A 17,001-nucleotide genomic window follows, 5' to 3' on the forward strand; every position below is an offset into this window, starting at 1 on the left:
GCCCATAGAAGCCAGCGGAGGACCCTGTACAAATTTTATGAAGATAGCCTGGAGCTCCAAGAATTGGGGTTAGCAGATTATTTCAGCCGATATTCAGTTAGGCTGCTGGGGACCTTTGTAAGTGGAACCGTTGGTAGAAAGCAAGCGTAGGCAGTAAGTCGGCTACCTAAGTGCTTTGATAAATACATGTTATCATAAACACTGATTTAACGGCTCGTATTCACACTCGTGCGCAGCTCTGATAGTGAAAACATGAGGTGGCTCTGAAAAGAGCCTTTGGGTTTGATAGTTACTACAAATATATCTACTTGGAGCTGGTGTACTTGGTGACGGCCTTGGTGCCCTCGGACACCGCGTGTTTGGCCAGCTCCCCGGGCAGCAGCAGGCGCACGGCCGTCTGGATCTCCCTGGATGTGATGGTCGAGCGCTTGTTGTAATGCGCCAGACGCGACGCCTCGCCCGCGATGCGCTCGAAGATGTCGTTGACGAAGGAGTTCATGATGCCCATGGCCTTGGACGAGATGCCGGTGTCCGGGTGGACCTGCTTCAGCACCTTGTACACGTACACGGAGTAGCTCTCCTTGCGGCTGCGCTTGCGCTTCTTGCCGTCCTTCTTCTGCGCCTTGGTCACCGCCTTTTTGGAGCCCTTCTTAGGGGCCGGTGCGGACTTGGCTGGTTCCGGCATTTTGAACGCAGTTTCTCCTGAGAGAAAATAAAATGGCGTCTTCGCCACCGAATTTGTAGGCAACACTATGCAAATGAAGGCCTACTTTCGCAATTGCTGATTGGTTCACCTGCATGCAAATAAATGATTCCAGATTTACTTTCTCATATCCTGTGACAGTTTTCCAGCAATCAGGCCAATTTTAAAAGTCTAGTTAAGCTTTTAATAATAAATTCCGTTTTTTCGCGTTTTTTAATAAAGAGGAGAAAATAATAAATAAATAAATAAATTCCGTTTCGTTTATAACAATTCAGACTAGTTTGTTTTAAAAACGAGAAGTCACTCTCGCCAGTGCTTTGAAATTACCAAGGATGCAAAGCCCGAGGCACAGTTCTGTCTCCTATTTGCAAGGCCCGTTTATACTTCATTGAAAGCAGTATCTTTACATCTGAATCTAGATTTTAGACCAGGGAGAGGGAACGAACTGTGGTCATCCAGACAGTTCCGACTACAATGTTTCCTATTGTACACAAGATACAGAAATAGAGCGTGAAAATAAAGGGTAGGGGGGGAAAAGTGCATCACTTAAAGGGAGATAAGGAATTTCGTAGCCTATATGGCTACAATCCTTCGAATTGGAAAGGATCAAATAACATCTAGTTTAGCTACCAAGGAAGGTCACAAATAGTTCAGTCTAACCAGTGAAAAGATTACACACACACACACACACACATACAGAGAGAAATGGAAGAACCCTCTGTTTAACACGTTTAACCCTCTGTTTAAAGTTTTTATTACCATCATCCTCATCTTCGACTGAAACCAGCTCTTGGCTGATTCTTCCAATACCATCTATCTTTTCTGCAGAGAGGTGTGCTCCCTGAATTTGCCTTTTTCCCTAACATTCCCCAGGCTCCTTAGCATTCCACAGACAACCCCTAACCCCTAGTTCCAAATTTGTGAGCTAGGTTCGTAGCGCCTCCTAGTGTCTTATGAAGGCAAACATAAACTCCAGGCGGGAAGCCTCTTTACCACCTACTTTTCTAGATACAATGTGAACAGGTTGATTGTGATTTATTTATTCAGCAATTGCTTATTTAGCGTCTATCACGTTGGGAACATTCTACCAGGAACTTGGGATGTCCAAATATAAGATTGTAACAAATAGTATCAAGTCGAAGAGGAAAAGAGACACTATAGAGGTAGGGCTTCCAAAGAAACAACAGCCTTAGATTCCCTCTTTCCCTCAGACAATGATTTCCAGATACTGAAATTATCAGATACTATGAAATAACAATTTACTGAAAGTTTAAAGAAATGAAAATCTGATAATACAATCAAGGAACAAGGTACAGTCAAAACCAACCTAATTTAAAAAAATAAAAAAACAATAGAAATTCTAGAAATCAAAAAGAGCTATATTCCATACAGATAAAATTGAAATCTATTGATAAGATGAAACATTCGGGACCTCAGATGCCCATGATTACACAACCACTAACTAAATAAGGTAACAACTGACAGAATTAGCAGGAGAAGTTCAAATTTAGAGCTGTTGGTCAAGTTTTCATTATATTACGCTTATAAATTCCCATAGCAAACAACAAAAAAAAATGTGTACGCTTATAGAAAGTTTGGACAACACAGTCAACAAACGATCTGTGTGTGATTCTTGTACTTCACACATAGGGAATGTCCAACTTTTAAAGCACACATTTAATAATCTCAAAAATTCAACCCTGGCTTCAGAAAATGTCACAATGAATACAAAAGAATCAGTTTCATATATATGACACTCTTTTGCATTATCTAATTAAAGAGCAACAGAAAAGATATTTTTAGGATAATAAAAATAAAACAATCTTGATATATGATTGGAAACTGAAAGTGCACTTCTAAATACAACTGAAAGTGCACTTCTAAATACAATGAATTAGAATATTATAAGGGAAACTATGCAATGTTATGAGATAAATATAAATGGAAATAATACACATGAAAATTGTTGGATGTATCTAAAGGTGTACTACAAGGGACACACATAATATTCAAAGCATATTTTAAGGAACAAGAATCACTAAAGATATACAAAATAGGTGTTCAACAACAACAACAAAAAGCTAGAAAAAGAACAAGAAGTAAACCAAAATTAAGTTGAAAGAATTGGTCTTAGAATTCTTAGAATGTGTTGTACTGCTGTGAATGATGCTCTGTTTCAATTCCATATAGGCAATTACTAATGTGTAGAAAGGTCATGTATTTTTATGTGGTGCACATATTTACCAACCCTACTGAGTTCTTATTTGATTTCATGGTGTGTTTATAGGTTCTCATGGATTTTCACATTGACATATTATTTTAAGTATGTCAACCTTAAAATTAAAGAAAAAAAATTTTTTTAATGGAGATAATCCATAAACAACAACCTTGTCCTTTGAAAAGTCTTATAATAATAGACAAACATCTATAAAAATTAATGAGGAAAAAAAGATCGTGTGTGTGAAAAAATTATACAAATAGAAAAAGAACAGTTGCTACCAAAAGAGAGATATTAAGCTTAACAGAAAGCAATAACTTTCAAGAAAAACTTAAGTAATGGGCTGAATAAACAAGTGATGATTATGGAAATAGGACTGGCAGTTTAAAAAAAATTTTTTTCTTGTACTCTTCAGTCTAAGTGATACCACACTTGGCTGAGTTTTACAGGTACTAGTGAAATTTAAGTAACTGACAATCCTTGTTTTACAGATGTTTCAATAGAAAAATAGCTTTTTTTTTTTTTTTTTTTGGCAAACTGTTTACCCTTACCTAAACTGGACAGGAACAACACAGAATGAAAGAGAGAAATAGATGAGAAAAAATTATAGTCTCATTTTACTTATGAAATTCCTTTTCTTTTTTTTTTTTAAAGCTCTATTTAGAATGCAAGCAAATGGAAATCAAGAGATAACATTATTTAAAAAACAATAGTATATTATGTTGGGTTTATTATAAGAATGGAAGAAAAGTTTTCACATTTGAAACCTGCCACTGTAAGATATTAAGAGAGAAAAGCTGTTATCATTTACAGAGATACTAGGAAAGTATGTTAGAATATGACATGCCTTCATTATCAATATTTTCAATAAACTAGAAGGATAAGGAGTAGCGAGTCACTTCATAAGAAGTAGCTACAGTGAGCACAACATTTAATAGTGCAATTTTAGAAGGATTCCAAAAGTGTAAAAAGACAAAAACTTTGTGGTACTACTTTTATGCAACATAACACTGAGGGCCTGGCCAATATAATGAGACAAGTACAAGAATTAAGAAGGATAAGTATTCAACAGGAAAACACATTATCCTTATTGTTTGAAAATAATATGTCATTGTAAAAATTAACAAGAATCTATAAACAATTAGATTGTCCTGAGCATAAGAGGGTTACTGAGGGTTACTGAATATATGAGTACCACATAAAAATTCATGGCCTTTCTAGATTTGAAATAGAAAATTCAGACATTATTTACAACAGTATAATACAGTCTAAGGAGTCTAAATCCAAGAAAAAATATTCCAGATCTGTATATATAAAACTATGAAATCCTGAAATAAAAAACAAGATTCACTTAAACTAAGGGACAGATATATGTTAGACTTCCTTCCTCAGTGATTAGAGATCTCTTCAAGAAAATCAGAGATACCAAGGGTCATTTCATGTAACGATGGGCACAATAAAGGACAGAAATGGTATGGACCTAACAGAAGCAGAAGATATTAAGAACAGGTGGCAAGAATACACAGAAGAACTATACAAAAACGATCTTCATGACCCAGACAACCACAATGGTGTGATTACTCACCTAGAGCCAGACATCCTGGAATTCGAAGTCAAGTGGGCCTTAGAAAGCACCACTACGAACAAAGCTAGTGGAGGTGATTGAATTTCAGTTCAGTTATTTCAAATCCTAAAAGAGGATGCTGTGAAAGTGCTGCACTCAATATGCCAGCAAATTTGGAAAATTTAGCAGTGGCCACAGGAATGGAAAAGGTCAGTAATTCTAATCCCAAAGAAAGGCAATGCCAAACTATGTTCAAACGACCACAGAATTGCAGTCATCTCACACACTAGTAAAGTAATGCTCAAAATTCTCCAAGCCAGGCTTCAACAATATGTGAACTGCGAACTTCCAGATGTTCAAGCTGAACTTAGAAAAGGCAGAGGAACCAGAGATCAAATTGCCAACATCCGTTGGATCATGAAAAAACCAAGAGAGTTCCAGAAAAACATCTACTTCTGCTTTATTAACTATGCCAAGGCCTTTGACTGTGCGGATCATACCAAACTGGGGAAAATTCTTAAAGAGATGGGAATGCCAGACCACCTTACCTGATTCCTGAGAAATCTGTATGCAAGTCAAGAAGCAACAATTAGAACTGTATATGGAACAACAGATTGGTTCCAAATCAGGAAAGGAGTATGTCAAGGCTGTATATTGTCACCCTGCTTATTTAACTTATATGCAGAGTACATCATGAGAAATGGTGGACTGGATGAAGCACAAGCTGGAATCAAGATTGCTGGGAGACATATCAATAACCTCAGATATGCAGATAACACCACCCTTATGGCAGAAAGTGAAGAGGACCACCCTCATGGCATCTGGTCCCATCACTTCATGGCAAGTAAATGGGGAAACAATGGAAACAGTGACAGACTTTAATTTTTCAGGCTCCAAAATAGCTGCAGATGGTGACTGTGGCCATGAAATTAAAAGATGCTTGCTCCTTAGAAGAAAACTTATGACCAATCTAGACAGTATATTAAAAAGCAGAGACATTACTTTGCCAACAAAGGTCCATCTGTCTAGTCAAAGCTTTGGTTTTTCCAGTAGTCGTGTATGGATGTGAGAGTTGGACTATAAAGAAGGCTGAGCACCTAAGAACTGATACTTTTGAACTGTGGTGTTGGAGAAGACTCTTGAGAGTCCCTTGGACTGCAAGGAGATCCAACCAGTCCATCCTAAAGGAAATCAGTCCTGAACATTCATTGGAAGGACTGATGCTGAAGCTGAAACTCCAATACGTTGGCCACCTGATGCGAAGAACTGACTCATTGGCAAAGACCCTGATGCTGGGAATGATTGAAGGCAGGAGGAGAAGGGGATGACTGAGGATGAGATGGTTGGATGGCATCACTGACTCAATGGACATGAGTTTGAGCAAGCTCTGTGAATTGGTGATGGACAGGGAGGCCTGGTGTGCTGCAGTCCATGGGGTCACAAAGAGTTGGACAAGACTGAGTGACTGAACTGAACTGATACACTAGACTATATTTCTTTCTTTCTTTTTTTTTTTTTTTTTGATGACTCAGTATGGTAAAATGTTCTTAAACTCCAAAATAACCTAAAAATTCAATGTTATGTGACAAAACTTCACTATGGTAAAGCATTGTAAAATTCCCATTAATTAGCAAAAATAGGATGATTCTCCAAAACAAACAGAAGAGAAAAGGAAGAAAAAAAGTGGATTTTGATTTAGGACAGGCAATCTAAGACTAGCTAGGGTTATCCTAGGCTTTGAGCTTTCAGAAACTACATTAAACATTTGTTTAAGTCTTGGTAGGCCAAGTCAGGAAGAAAGCTCAGAGTAGCTGGATTCAGTGCTAAGTCGATTCAGTCATGTGTCTCTTTGACCCTATGGACTGCAGCCTGCCAGGCTTCTTGCTCCATGGGATTTTCCAGGCAAGAATACTGGAATGCATTGCCATTTCCTTCTTCAGATAGCCTGGTTAATTCATTCTAAAGTGACAATATCTCATGCAATGGTTTAGAGCCTGGTGATTCAAAGGCTATGACTCCTGGCTTCCACTGCAGTTGGTGCCAGTTTGATCCCTGGTGGGGATGGGTTTCCATTTCCTTCCCCAGGCAGACTGGTTAGTTTGTTCTAAAGAGAGAGTGTCTCTAACACAATAGTTTAGAGCAAGGACTCTGGATCTAAACTTCTTAGGTCAGAATGCCCTTTGCCATTTATTAATTAGATGATATTGGATACATTTTTTTAAGCTCTGAGCAACTCAATTTCAGTTCAGTTGCTCAGTTGTGTCCGACTCTTTGCGACCCCATGGACTACAGTGTGCCAGGCCTCCCTGTCCATCACCAACCTCCGGAGCCTATTTAAACTCATGACCATTGAGTTGGTAATGCCACCCATCCATCTCATCCTCAGTCATCCCCTTCTCCTCCTCTCCTCAATCTTTCCCAGCATCAGGGTCTTTGCCAATGAATCAGCTCTTCACATCAGGTGGCCAAAGTATTGGAATTTCAGCTTCAGCATCAGTCCTTCCAATGAATGTTCAGGACTGATTTCCTTTAGGATGGACTGGTTGGATCTCCTTGCAGTCCAAGGGACTCTCAAGAGTCTTCTCCAACACCACAGTTCAAAAGTATCAGTTCTTAGGTGCTCAGCCTTCTTTATAGTCCAACTCTCACATCCATACACGACTACTGGAAAAACCAAAGCTTTGACTAGACAGATGGACCTTTGTTGGCAAAGTAATGTCTCTGCTTTTTAATATACTGTCTAGATTGGTCATAAGTTTTCTTCTAAGGAGCAAGCATCTTTTAATTTCATGGCCACAGTCACCATCTGCAGTGATTTTGGAACCCCCCAAAATAAAGTCTGTCAGTGTTTCCACTATTTCCCCATCTATTTGCCATGAAGTGATGAGACCAGATGCCATGATCTTAATTTTCTGAATGTTGAGCTTTAAGCCAACTTTTTCACTCTCTTTCCCTTTCTTCAAGAGGCTCTTTAGTTCTTCTTAGCTTTGTGCCATAAGTGTGGTGTCATCTGCATTTCTGAGGTTATTGATATTTCTGCCGCCAATCAATACATATGGCTAAAATAGCGATAATAATAGTTCACAGGTGTGTTGGGAAGATTAAAGGAGTTAACATCTGGAAAGCACTATGAAATGTGTACACCAAAAAAAAAAAAAAAAAAAAAAAAATTTTTTTTTTTTTTTTTTTAAATAAATAGAAGTAATTGGAGATGGTTGTGTGTTACCAGCACCCAAGGTTGCACTGTGTTTTGTGGGCCCCACTCTCTTGTACCTTCCTGGGCCGTCTTCTCCATAAAACTAACAAAAACAGTAACATTATTAAAATTACATAAAGTATTAGTACCTTTAGCAGAACGGTTTCATCGTTCTAGTTTTATGATATATTAGAACGTTTTCATCGACCTAAAAGTTCATTTTTAATTCTTATTTTAGAAGAAAATAAAATACATCCGTGAGCCTCTAAAAATACTGTGGGCTGTATGCTCCGAGTCAACTCTAGCCTAATGGATGTCGGTCCTTCATGCATCTGAAGATGAAACTTAAAACACATAGTAATTCAAGTAGGAAGTAATAATAATCCACACATACATACACTTACACCCACTTAATCCTCAAAGTGCCCTAGAAATATGAGAACGAATAAACAGGTGGCACAAGGAAATTGTCTTGGGGACTAGTTATGAGGGACAGTGCATCTTCAGAACAGGTTTTGAGAGGAGGAAAAAATTAAAAGAGGGGTGATGTCTTGTTTCTCAGTCTTCAAACAACTCGCTTCTCCGTTTCAATAAGTGAATGCCGTCTTAGACTGTTGGGGTCTCTCGTTTCCACTGGCAGATGGAAGAGAGGCTGGGGGTCGGCTGCGCCTGCGCACCAGTAGGGGTTGGTCACGAGAAACCTTGCGGGGCGAAAGTGGTGGGCGGAAGCCTACAGCTTACTGGCGACTTCGTAGGGGAGCTGAAGGTGTACGCGTAACGTGGGGCTCCAGGAAAAACAGCGGAGCATGAGGTGGGTTGGAAAGACCCAGTGAGGAGGACGGTGTGGAGGGCCGTGGCTCCTGGAGGTGGGGCAGACAGAGGCGGGGCATGGAAGGCCCACGCTATTCTTTCCACTCTTGTATGGCCACACCAGAAGGAGGCGCTAATTTTCAGGACTGGACACTTACTTGAAACTCAAGCTGATTTTCCAGTTTTGGGTGACTGGTAATATCATATCGGGTGGCGCAGTGCTAAAGAATTCACCTGCAATGCAGGTAGACCCGGGTTTGATCCCTGGGTTGGGATCCCAGGAGAAATGGGATGGCTGCCATGGGGTTGTAAAGAGTCCGACACAATTGAGGGGGTTTCACTTTTTTTTTTTCCCCTCCAAGTGTGATCCCTGGATGCATTAGCATCACTTTGATAATTTAGAAATGCAAATTATTGGCCCCTACTCCAGATCTAGTGAATCGAGTGAAACTGAGGTGGGGCCTAGCAATCTGTTTTTAAAAGTCCTTCTTGGTGGCTCAGACCATAAAGCGTCTGCCCTCAAAGCGGGAGACCCGGGTTTGATCCCTGCGTCGGGAAGATCCCTGGAGAAGGAAATGGCAACCCACTCCAGTATCCTTGCCTGGAGAATCCCATGGATGGAGGAGCCTGGTAGGCTACAGTCCACAGGCTCGCAAAGAGTCGGACACGACTGAGCGACTTCATTCATTCATTCAAGTAGCGCACACTTAACTCTGAGAGTGCTTCAAAGTAATGTCTTCCTATTAATTCAGGTGTTGAAAGTGACTTACCATTTGTCAGCTTAGATAAACTAAGTTGTTTACCTTCGAGATTGTTACCAAAGCCAAAACACTTCTTAGGCCTTACCCACACAAAACTTAATGGCAGAAAATAAACTGAAAAATGAATAAATTGTTTGTATAGAAAAGGGTTATCTAAAGAGAAGGATTTGAATTAATAAAAACTGAATTCCAGTTATCCACAGGTTTTATTAAATGTGGAATCTCATTTACAGATGTTTTGCCATTCTCTCCTTTAGACTTCCCCCACCTAAGTAAGTAGATGGTAAATAATAAATTTCCAGTAATTAGGCCTATGATAGAAATAAATTCTATCTTCATGATTTAAATAAAAATAAAATGAGAAAGCTAAAACATCTTGTTTATGCTCTTCCACCCAGGTAATGATCTCCTTCTCCTTTGCAGATAAGTCAATGTGCAATAAATCAGGATGGGTAGGATTTTATTGGGATATACACACTAATCAATTATTTCGGGCAGATCAGACATCATACCTCATAACTTCTATGGCCAGAGTTTCATTTTCAGTTACTGTTTGCATTCATTTCTTCTCTGTACTTTATCTCACCCCTGATTGAAGACACAAAAATGGTTTATATGTTAGGTGCCATTTTGCCATCAGTATTAATATTTGCTATGCAAAAAAGAGGGTTCTGTTTACATATGCTTCTATAATGTGCTATGAGGAATCTCTGTTCCAATGTTACCTACACTTTACTAGCATCAATAGATAATAGTCATTATTAGCATTAATAGATAATGACTCAAAACATAGGGCTTCCCAGGTGGCTCTGCAGTAAAGAATCTTCCTGTCAATGCAAGAGAAGCAGGAGATAAGTGTTCAATCCCTGGGTTGGGAAGATCCTCTGGAGGAGGAAATGGCAACCCACTCCATTATTCTTGCTGGAAGTGTTTGGACAGCAGTTGGTATAAGTCAAGAGGAAGACTGCTGAAGTTGCTCATCTGAACAAAGTACAAAAAATAGTCTTCCATAAGACATAATTTCTGGATTCATAGTTGATTTAAACATGCAAAAGTATGTGACAGAACAGACATAAGAAGCAAATAGTTGTAGGACTCAAGTTATAGTCAATGATAGATGAAGTGAAGTGAAAGTCACTCAGTTGTGTCCAACTCTTTGAGACCCTTTGAGACAGTCCATGGAATTCTCTAGGCCAGAATACTGGAGTTGGTAGCCTTTCCCTTCTCCAGGGGATCTTCCCAACCCAGGGATCGAACCCAGGCCTCCCAAATTGTGGATGGATTCTTTACCAACTGAGCCACAAGGAAGCCCAAGTATATAGGAGTGGGTAGCCTATCCCTTCTCCAGGGGATCTTCCTGACCCAGGAATTGAACGGGGGTCTCCTGCATTCCAGGCGATCTTTACCAACTGAGTTATCAATTCAAAATTGTAAAAATGTAGTTTTCCTTGTGACTCTGTGCAGAATTAGCCTTATTTGAATAGATATGGCCTTTCCCCTTTGCTAGAACGTGATCTGTAGGCTCTTGGAATGTATTGCTGGATAAAAGATAAGAATATCTTTGTGTACCACAAGGCCTTGAGCTACACTGGGTGGTCTAATAGAATCATTTTTGGGGGGTTGTTTGTGTCATGCCATATGTATACTACATCCAGAGGGATTGGGTACTAAAGATCCAGTCTGGACACCAAGGCTTGATTGAGTTTCCCTAGTTAGCAATACATACTGTGTTTCACACATCATTGCAGGGAGGTATTGTTAACAGTTGGTGACTCTGCTGGAAAAGTACTACTGGAAGCTCTCAGTTTGGAACACCCTTAGACTCTGATCCATGAAGTCTCTTCCCTTTGCTGATTTTGCTTTGTGTCCTTTTGCTATAATGAACCCTAATCTTGTGTATAATAACTTTCAGTGAGTTCTGTGAGTCCTTGTAATAAATTATATCATCTGAGTGTAGTTTTGGTGAGAACTCTGAACCCTGCAGTTGGTGTCAGATACGAGTGCAGTCCTATGGACCATCCCTTAGCTTTGCCACTATATTACAGTGGTATTAATATTACTATACTGCTTATCAGTAAAAACTTGGGATAGTTTGTGGGTTTTTTTTGCCTTAATTTAATGAGTTTGGTAGTTCTCATGTGAATCTAAGTCTATTCGCCTGCAAATTTCCAGAGTGATAAACACTTGTTCAGGCTTTGGTGAAAGATAAAGGGATATGAAAACAGTTAACTGTAAGCATTCTTGATAGTCTTACAAAACTGAGAGCTCCTTGAAGTCAAGGACAACCTTATTTCTCTTTGTATTTCCAGTACCCATGTCAGTGACTAGCCTAGAGATATTCAGTGACTATCTCTTAAATAAATTGATGTATAAATAAATAACTTGCCATGGTACAATTTACTAGGGTACTTTGACATACATCAAAATCTCCTTATAAACCTTCATAACTTAATTCTTCTTTAGTTTCTTCTTTTACCAAGCTTCTGCTAACCCTTAATTTGTTACATTTTTTAAACATTGTATTTTCTTTCAATCAGTCATCAGTCTTCACTCCTATATTTTAAATAAATTTTTACCTTCTTAAACTTATCAATTTTAAATTTCATTAATTTTTTTCTTAAGTGTTATTTTCTTCTCTTTTCAAATGCCAAAGTATTTCCTGGGATTATAATTTTTTTATTATATTTATTTTCTTTAATTTGTTTTGTTTCAAAAAGATCAAACCTATCATGCATTTCAAAACAATCATGCATCAGAGATTTGCTTTACTGGTTGTGGTTGAGGATTTCTCAGGTGAATTAATTCAATTCATTCAATGTTTTTTTAAAGTATTGACTACTATCTGAGATAATGTTTTATTTAACATAAAGGGCTACTTTTGTCCTTTACAACCTCAGAAAAAAGAACTATCAGGACATCATGTGAGAGTTTTACTGACTTTGTCTCTGTAGAAAGTGGTCTATTATAGTCTATGTTGCTGGAATTCCTAAAAATCTACCGAGTGGAAAGGTATTAAATTTGGGCGATTTTATAGCTTATTTCTATGTAATCTTTAAAGCACAAATACTTTTTACATTCAAGATTTAAAGCATAAAAAGAATCATGTGGTGGTTTTAAAATACATACACAAATTATTTTAATAGCCTTACCTCAAAAGATGGATCCTAATTCCCCTTCTGAATAAATACCAGATTTAAGTGACTTGCTCCTGATGAATAGAAAGTAGCAGAAGTGTCATTGTGTCAAAATTAGGTCACAGAGGCCTAATTCCTGCCATTCTCTGTCTCTGATTTCTCTTTCTATGGGATAACAGCTACTGTGCTTTGAAGCAGTCTCTTCCATCCTCTGGGGGAACTGAGTTCTTGCGGCAGACACTTGTCTGGGGAATCCTCCAGCTACAGTCAAGCTTTCTGTTGACTGCACTGTTTGCTTACTTCTTGACTTCAAACTCCCCAGACACCCTGAGTCATAACTACCCAACTAAGTCATTTAAGTGAAGGACAGGAAAGCCTGGAATGCTGCAGTCCATGGGGTCGCAAAAAGTTGGACACAACAGAGTGACTGAACAACAACAAAGTCATTTCTGGATTCCTGATCTCAGAAATTGAATGAGATAATAAATATTCATTGACTGAAGCTGCTCAGTTTGGAGATAATTTATTATACAGCAGTAAGTAATAAAAGAGAACCCCCACAGTGAAGTTTATGAAGCTACCATAACTTTAAGGACAAAATCTGATGAAGGCAAACTGAAAAGAGAAAAATCATAGAATGATTTTATGTATGAATAGTAGAGAATTTTAAATACCCATGTAAAATATTAAAATTTATCCAGGCACTATTTAAGATAAAGATACAACATGACCAAATAAGGGACTTACCTGGTGGTCCAGTGGTTAAGAGTCCGCTTGCCACTGTGGGAGAGGCGGGTTGCATCCCTGGTCCAGGAAGATCCCACATGCTGAAATGCAACTAAGCCCATGTGCCACGATTACTGAAGCCCGTGAGCCTAGACCCTATACTCTGCAACAACAGTAGCCACTGCGATGAGAAGCCAACCTGCCACAATGAAGAATAGCCTCCGATTGCTGCAACTAGAGAAAGCCTTTGAGCAGCAAGAAAGACTCAGCACAGCCAAAGGAAAAAAAGAAAAGAAATGACCAAATAAGATTTGGCCTAGAACTATGGATTAACATTAGAATATCTATGTATACTTTGTTGCAACAGGTTTAAGGAGAAAAAGCATATTTCATCAGATGCCAAAAATCCATAAATCACTCCTAATAACTCATAATAGAATTAAAAGGAAATTACATCAATACAATAAAGACTACTCACACACATACATATGTATTATTATAAATCACAAACTACCATAGCTAGTTCCATGAAAAGGAGGAAAAAATGGTGACATCTGCTAACATGTCTAATATGGGATAGTTTGTGATTTTAGCTAACACAATAATTTGATAAAAGATAAGAAGAAGTTGTTATTGAAGGGATATGAAACATTTTTTTCTGTGCTGATAGTATGAAAGTCAAGATAATCCATTAGATATTAACATTAACATAAGTTAATTACAACAAGATACAAAATGCATGTAAATAATCAATCACTCCCCTCTATCCCATGCTAGAATTTCAAGCAGTGGTTTTTAATCTGATGCTATATGTCCACCCAGAAAATCAGCATTAAATTTGTAACAATGTATAGGGTTTAGTTCAGTGTCACACAGTAACCCTTTTTTGTTATATCATTTCACTACATTTTATGAGTAATCCATCAATTCTAAAAAATTATTGGCCTTGATCATTTAAATCTCACATCTGCATCATTTTCCGTTTGTCCTGCCACTATGGTTAGATGCATACCAGACAATTTTATTCCAATTCCAGATCTCTTAAACTCATTTTTACATTCCTCTCTCTGCATTTTGGATAATTCCTTGAAATCTGGGTTGCTATTCATGAAAATTCTTCAGTTGGGTCCAATTTACTATTAAGCTCATCCAGTAAGCTTTTAATTCTGTCCTCTCTATATAGAAAACAAATAGAAGCTCTAGAAATATTTGTTTTCTTCAAAACTGTGTGATCATTTTTTGTATTCTGTTAACCCTTCACATATTTCAGGTTTTGTTTGGAAATGTATTAGTCACTTTAAGTCTGTATCTGTTAATGTGTGCTTTGGTTTCCATTGTCTGTTGTTCTTGGTCATGGTGTCTTTGGCTAATTTTGGTTGTGAAGCTGCTTTTTCATTTTTTAGTATATATATATATGGGATTTATTAGGGCCTAAAATGATGGCAAAGTGTCTGCCTACAATGTGTGAGACACAGGTTCGATCCTTGGGTCAGGAAGATCCCCTGGAGAAGGAAATGGCAAGCCACCCCAGTACTCTTGCCTGGAAAATCCCATGGACAGAGGAGCCTGGTAGGCTACAGTCCATGGGGTCGCTAAGAGTCGGACACGACTGAACGACTTCACTTTCAAAATGAAGCTTACTCTTTCAGAGAGGATTTGTATTTGCTTTTACCAGGTGCCCAAGGGGCACCAAAACAGTTTGGGATATTTCTAAATTAAATTCTCAGCCTAGGTGTTTTGAATCCCTATTTTATTCTATTCAACTTGAAACAAAAAAGTGTGAAGCTTGGCTTGTATTCCAAATTCTCAGCAGTGGAGTTTACTTGCTAAGCACCAAGTTTCAGGACAGATTCTTTGCCATCCATTACCTACTGTGAATGAATGTGTGTATTTATTTCTAGTTCCTTTTGGTCTGGTGTCTCCGGCTTCACTAGGAAAGTTCTTTTCATGCTCCCCACCATGGCCAGGCTTCACTTAACACCCTAAAAAACAAACCTCAGGTTTGGGTAAAAATCAGCAGAGGTGCTTGGGGGTTCACATGGGCCAAGCCCCTCGGGCTGAGTGTTCCTTACTTTTATACTGGCTCTTCATTGCTTCATCCTCAGCCCATGCTCATCTACCTGGCAATTTTCTTGGTTACCTCTACTGATTCCCTTCCTCCTGGCCACTCCCTCCTAGCCCCCCAGGTCCCAGCCTCTTCAGATTTATTTTCTTGACAAAATGTTATTTCCCAGAGAGGAAAGCGCTTATTTATATCCTACCTAGTACACATTATACCAGGAAGGGTTTTCCTTTCCTTTCTAATTCCTCTCCGCCCTTGATGCTTGGGGACACCCGGGAAAGCAGAAAGAGTGCTCAAAAGGGCCTGAGCCGAGTAGACAGACTCCTTTACCGATGGAGAGAATGATAACCAGACATCTGAGACCCAGAGTACTTTAAAGCTGAATGCTGCCCCCAATGGACTACAAATTAAATATGACTTTCTGGGAAAGAAATTGTAGCAGCTGACAGGATTTCAAGGCTTCCTTTTTCTTTTCCTCGGTGCCTTTAGGAAAGCGTAGGCTCCTCCTCACCACAGAAACCGCACCAATTACAAAGCAAGGAAACCAGAAAAAACCTTTGTTGACATTTCTGTGAAAATTCCGTCTTCAGCATCCCCCCGCCCCTCCCTGAAATACATGTATCTGTGGTTTAAAAATGAAAAGGGGGGGGGGGGGAAGGAAAAGAAAAATGGAAAAGCTGTGCGCAGAATGAAGTTGGTTAAGAGCATGGTCTTTCGTATTCTGGGTAAGGGTTCATCGCCAAATTCCGGATCAACGTCAGGATCAACTTGAAGACCTACGTACGGAAAAGAAAGCTGTAGTTTAAACGGCATTTTCAGGGCAAATCGATAAATGGTTTCGTGGTATCATGGTTCTGTGTAACTTCTTGCCTGTAGTGGGCAATGTATGGCATGCATTGTCTAGCTTGCCCATAGTAATTCTTACGCAGAGCAATAGAACCTTAAAGAGTGCTAGTGAAGATTTAAATATGGTAGGAATCGGAATATAGCCTTTGTAATGAAAGGATTACAACTCATTTGCTGAGAACATGCGTGGCTCTTAAAAGAGCCTTTGGGGTTGGGTGTAAAGACGCTTACTTGGCAAGTTTACTTGGAGCTGGTGTACTTGGTGACGGCCTTGGTGCCCTCGGACACCGCGTGTTTGGCCAGCTCCCCGGGCAGCAGCAGGCGCACGGCCGTCTGGATCTCCCTGGATGTGATGGTCGAGCGCTTGTTGTAATGCGCCAAACGCGACGCCTCGCCCGCGATGCGCTCGAAGATGTCGTTGACGAAGGAGTTCATGATGCCCATGGCCTTGGACGAGATGCCGGTGTCCGGGTGGACCTGCTTCAGCACCTTGTACACGTACACGGAGTAGCTCTCCTTGCGGCTGCGCTTGCGCTTCTTGCCGTCCTTCTTCTGCGCCTTGGTTACCGCCTTCTTCGAGCCTTTCTTTGGGGCTGGAGCTGACTTGGTGGGTTCAGGCATCTTACCGATAAAAAAACGGAACAGTTATGCCAACAGCTGGGAAAATAGTTACCGCGAGTGAGGTCACATTTATTTATAGACGCGGTATTCAAATGAGGTTCGTAAGATCTCGCGCAGGATTGGATTTATTTTATTGTGGCGTCATAAACACAAATGTAAATTATTTTAACAGGTCTACCTTTTCATTGGCTGCTTTGTTACTTTGCTTTGACCCAATCACAGGGCCTAGACTAGGCTACCCAGAGCTAGTATAAATAGCCTGTTCAGGACCTTGCATTGCGTATTTCACAGCTAGCAGATAGAAGTAATTTGGAAAGTGCCAGTTTTAGGTTTGTAGCTAAAGGCAACTTCTCTGTTCCC

At 39.4% G+C, this 17,001-nt stretch overlaps 2 protein-coding genes across 2 annotated transcripts; both read right to left on the reverse strand.

Annotated features, from left to right (window-relative positions):
• Positions 1–197: 197 nt before the first annotated feature.
• LOC133059847 (histone H2B type 1-C/E/F/G/I) lies at positions 198–15,561 on the reverse strand. Its single transcript, XM_061147445.1, has 5 exons — positions 13,134–15,561; positions 12,402–12,460; positions 9,765–9,840; positions 7,831–8,025; positions 198–794 (listed from the first exon to the last, which is right to left on the reverse strand). The coding sequence occupies exon 5, from the start codon at positions 683–685 to the stop codon at positions 305–307; it is 381 nt and encodes a 126-aa protein (XP_061003428.1). The 5' UTR covers positions 686–794; positions 7,831–8,025; positions 9,765–9,840; positions 12,402–12,460; positions 13,134–15,561; the 3' UTR covers positions 198–304.
• A 153-nt stretch (positions 15,562–15,714) lies between these two features.
• LOC133059846 (histone H2B type 1-M) lies at positions 15,715–16,685 on the reverse strand. Its single transcript, XM_061147444.1, has 2 exons — positions 16,252–16,685; positions 15,715–15,950 (listed from the first exon to the last, which is right to left on the reverse strand). Exon 1 carries the CDS (start codon positions 16,639–16,641, stop codon positions 16,261–16,263), a length of 381 nt encoding a protein of 126 aa, XP_061003427.1. The 5' UTR covers positions 16,642–16,685; the 3' UTR covers positions 15,715–15,950; positions 16,252–16,260.
• Positions 16,686–17,001: the final 316 nt, after the last annotated feature.

This window comes from Dama dama, chromosome 7 (assembly GCF_033118175.1).
Source record: "Dama dama isolate Ldn47 chromosome 7, ASM3311817v1, whole genome shotgun sequence".
In the NCBI taxonomy this organism is placed as follows: Eukaryota; Metazoa; Chordata; class Mammalia; order Artiodactyla; family Cervidae; genus Dama; species Dama dama.

What these genes read in the sequence shown, in the direction of transcription:
- LOC133059847 (XM_061147445.1), bottom strand. Translation starts at nt 685, where the DNA reads ATGCCGGAACCAGCCAAGTCCGCACCGGCCCCTAAGAAGGGCTCCAAA.
- LOC133059846 (XM_061147444.1), bottom strand. Translation starts at nt 16,641, where the DNA reads ATGCCTGAACCCACCAAGTCAGCTCCAGCCCCAAAGAAAGGCTCGAAG.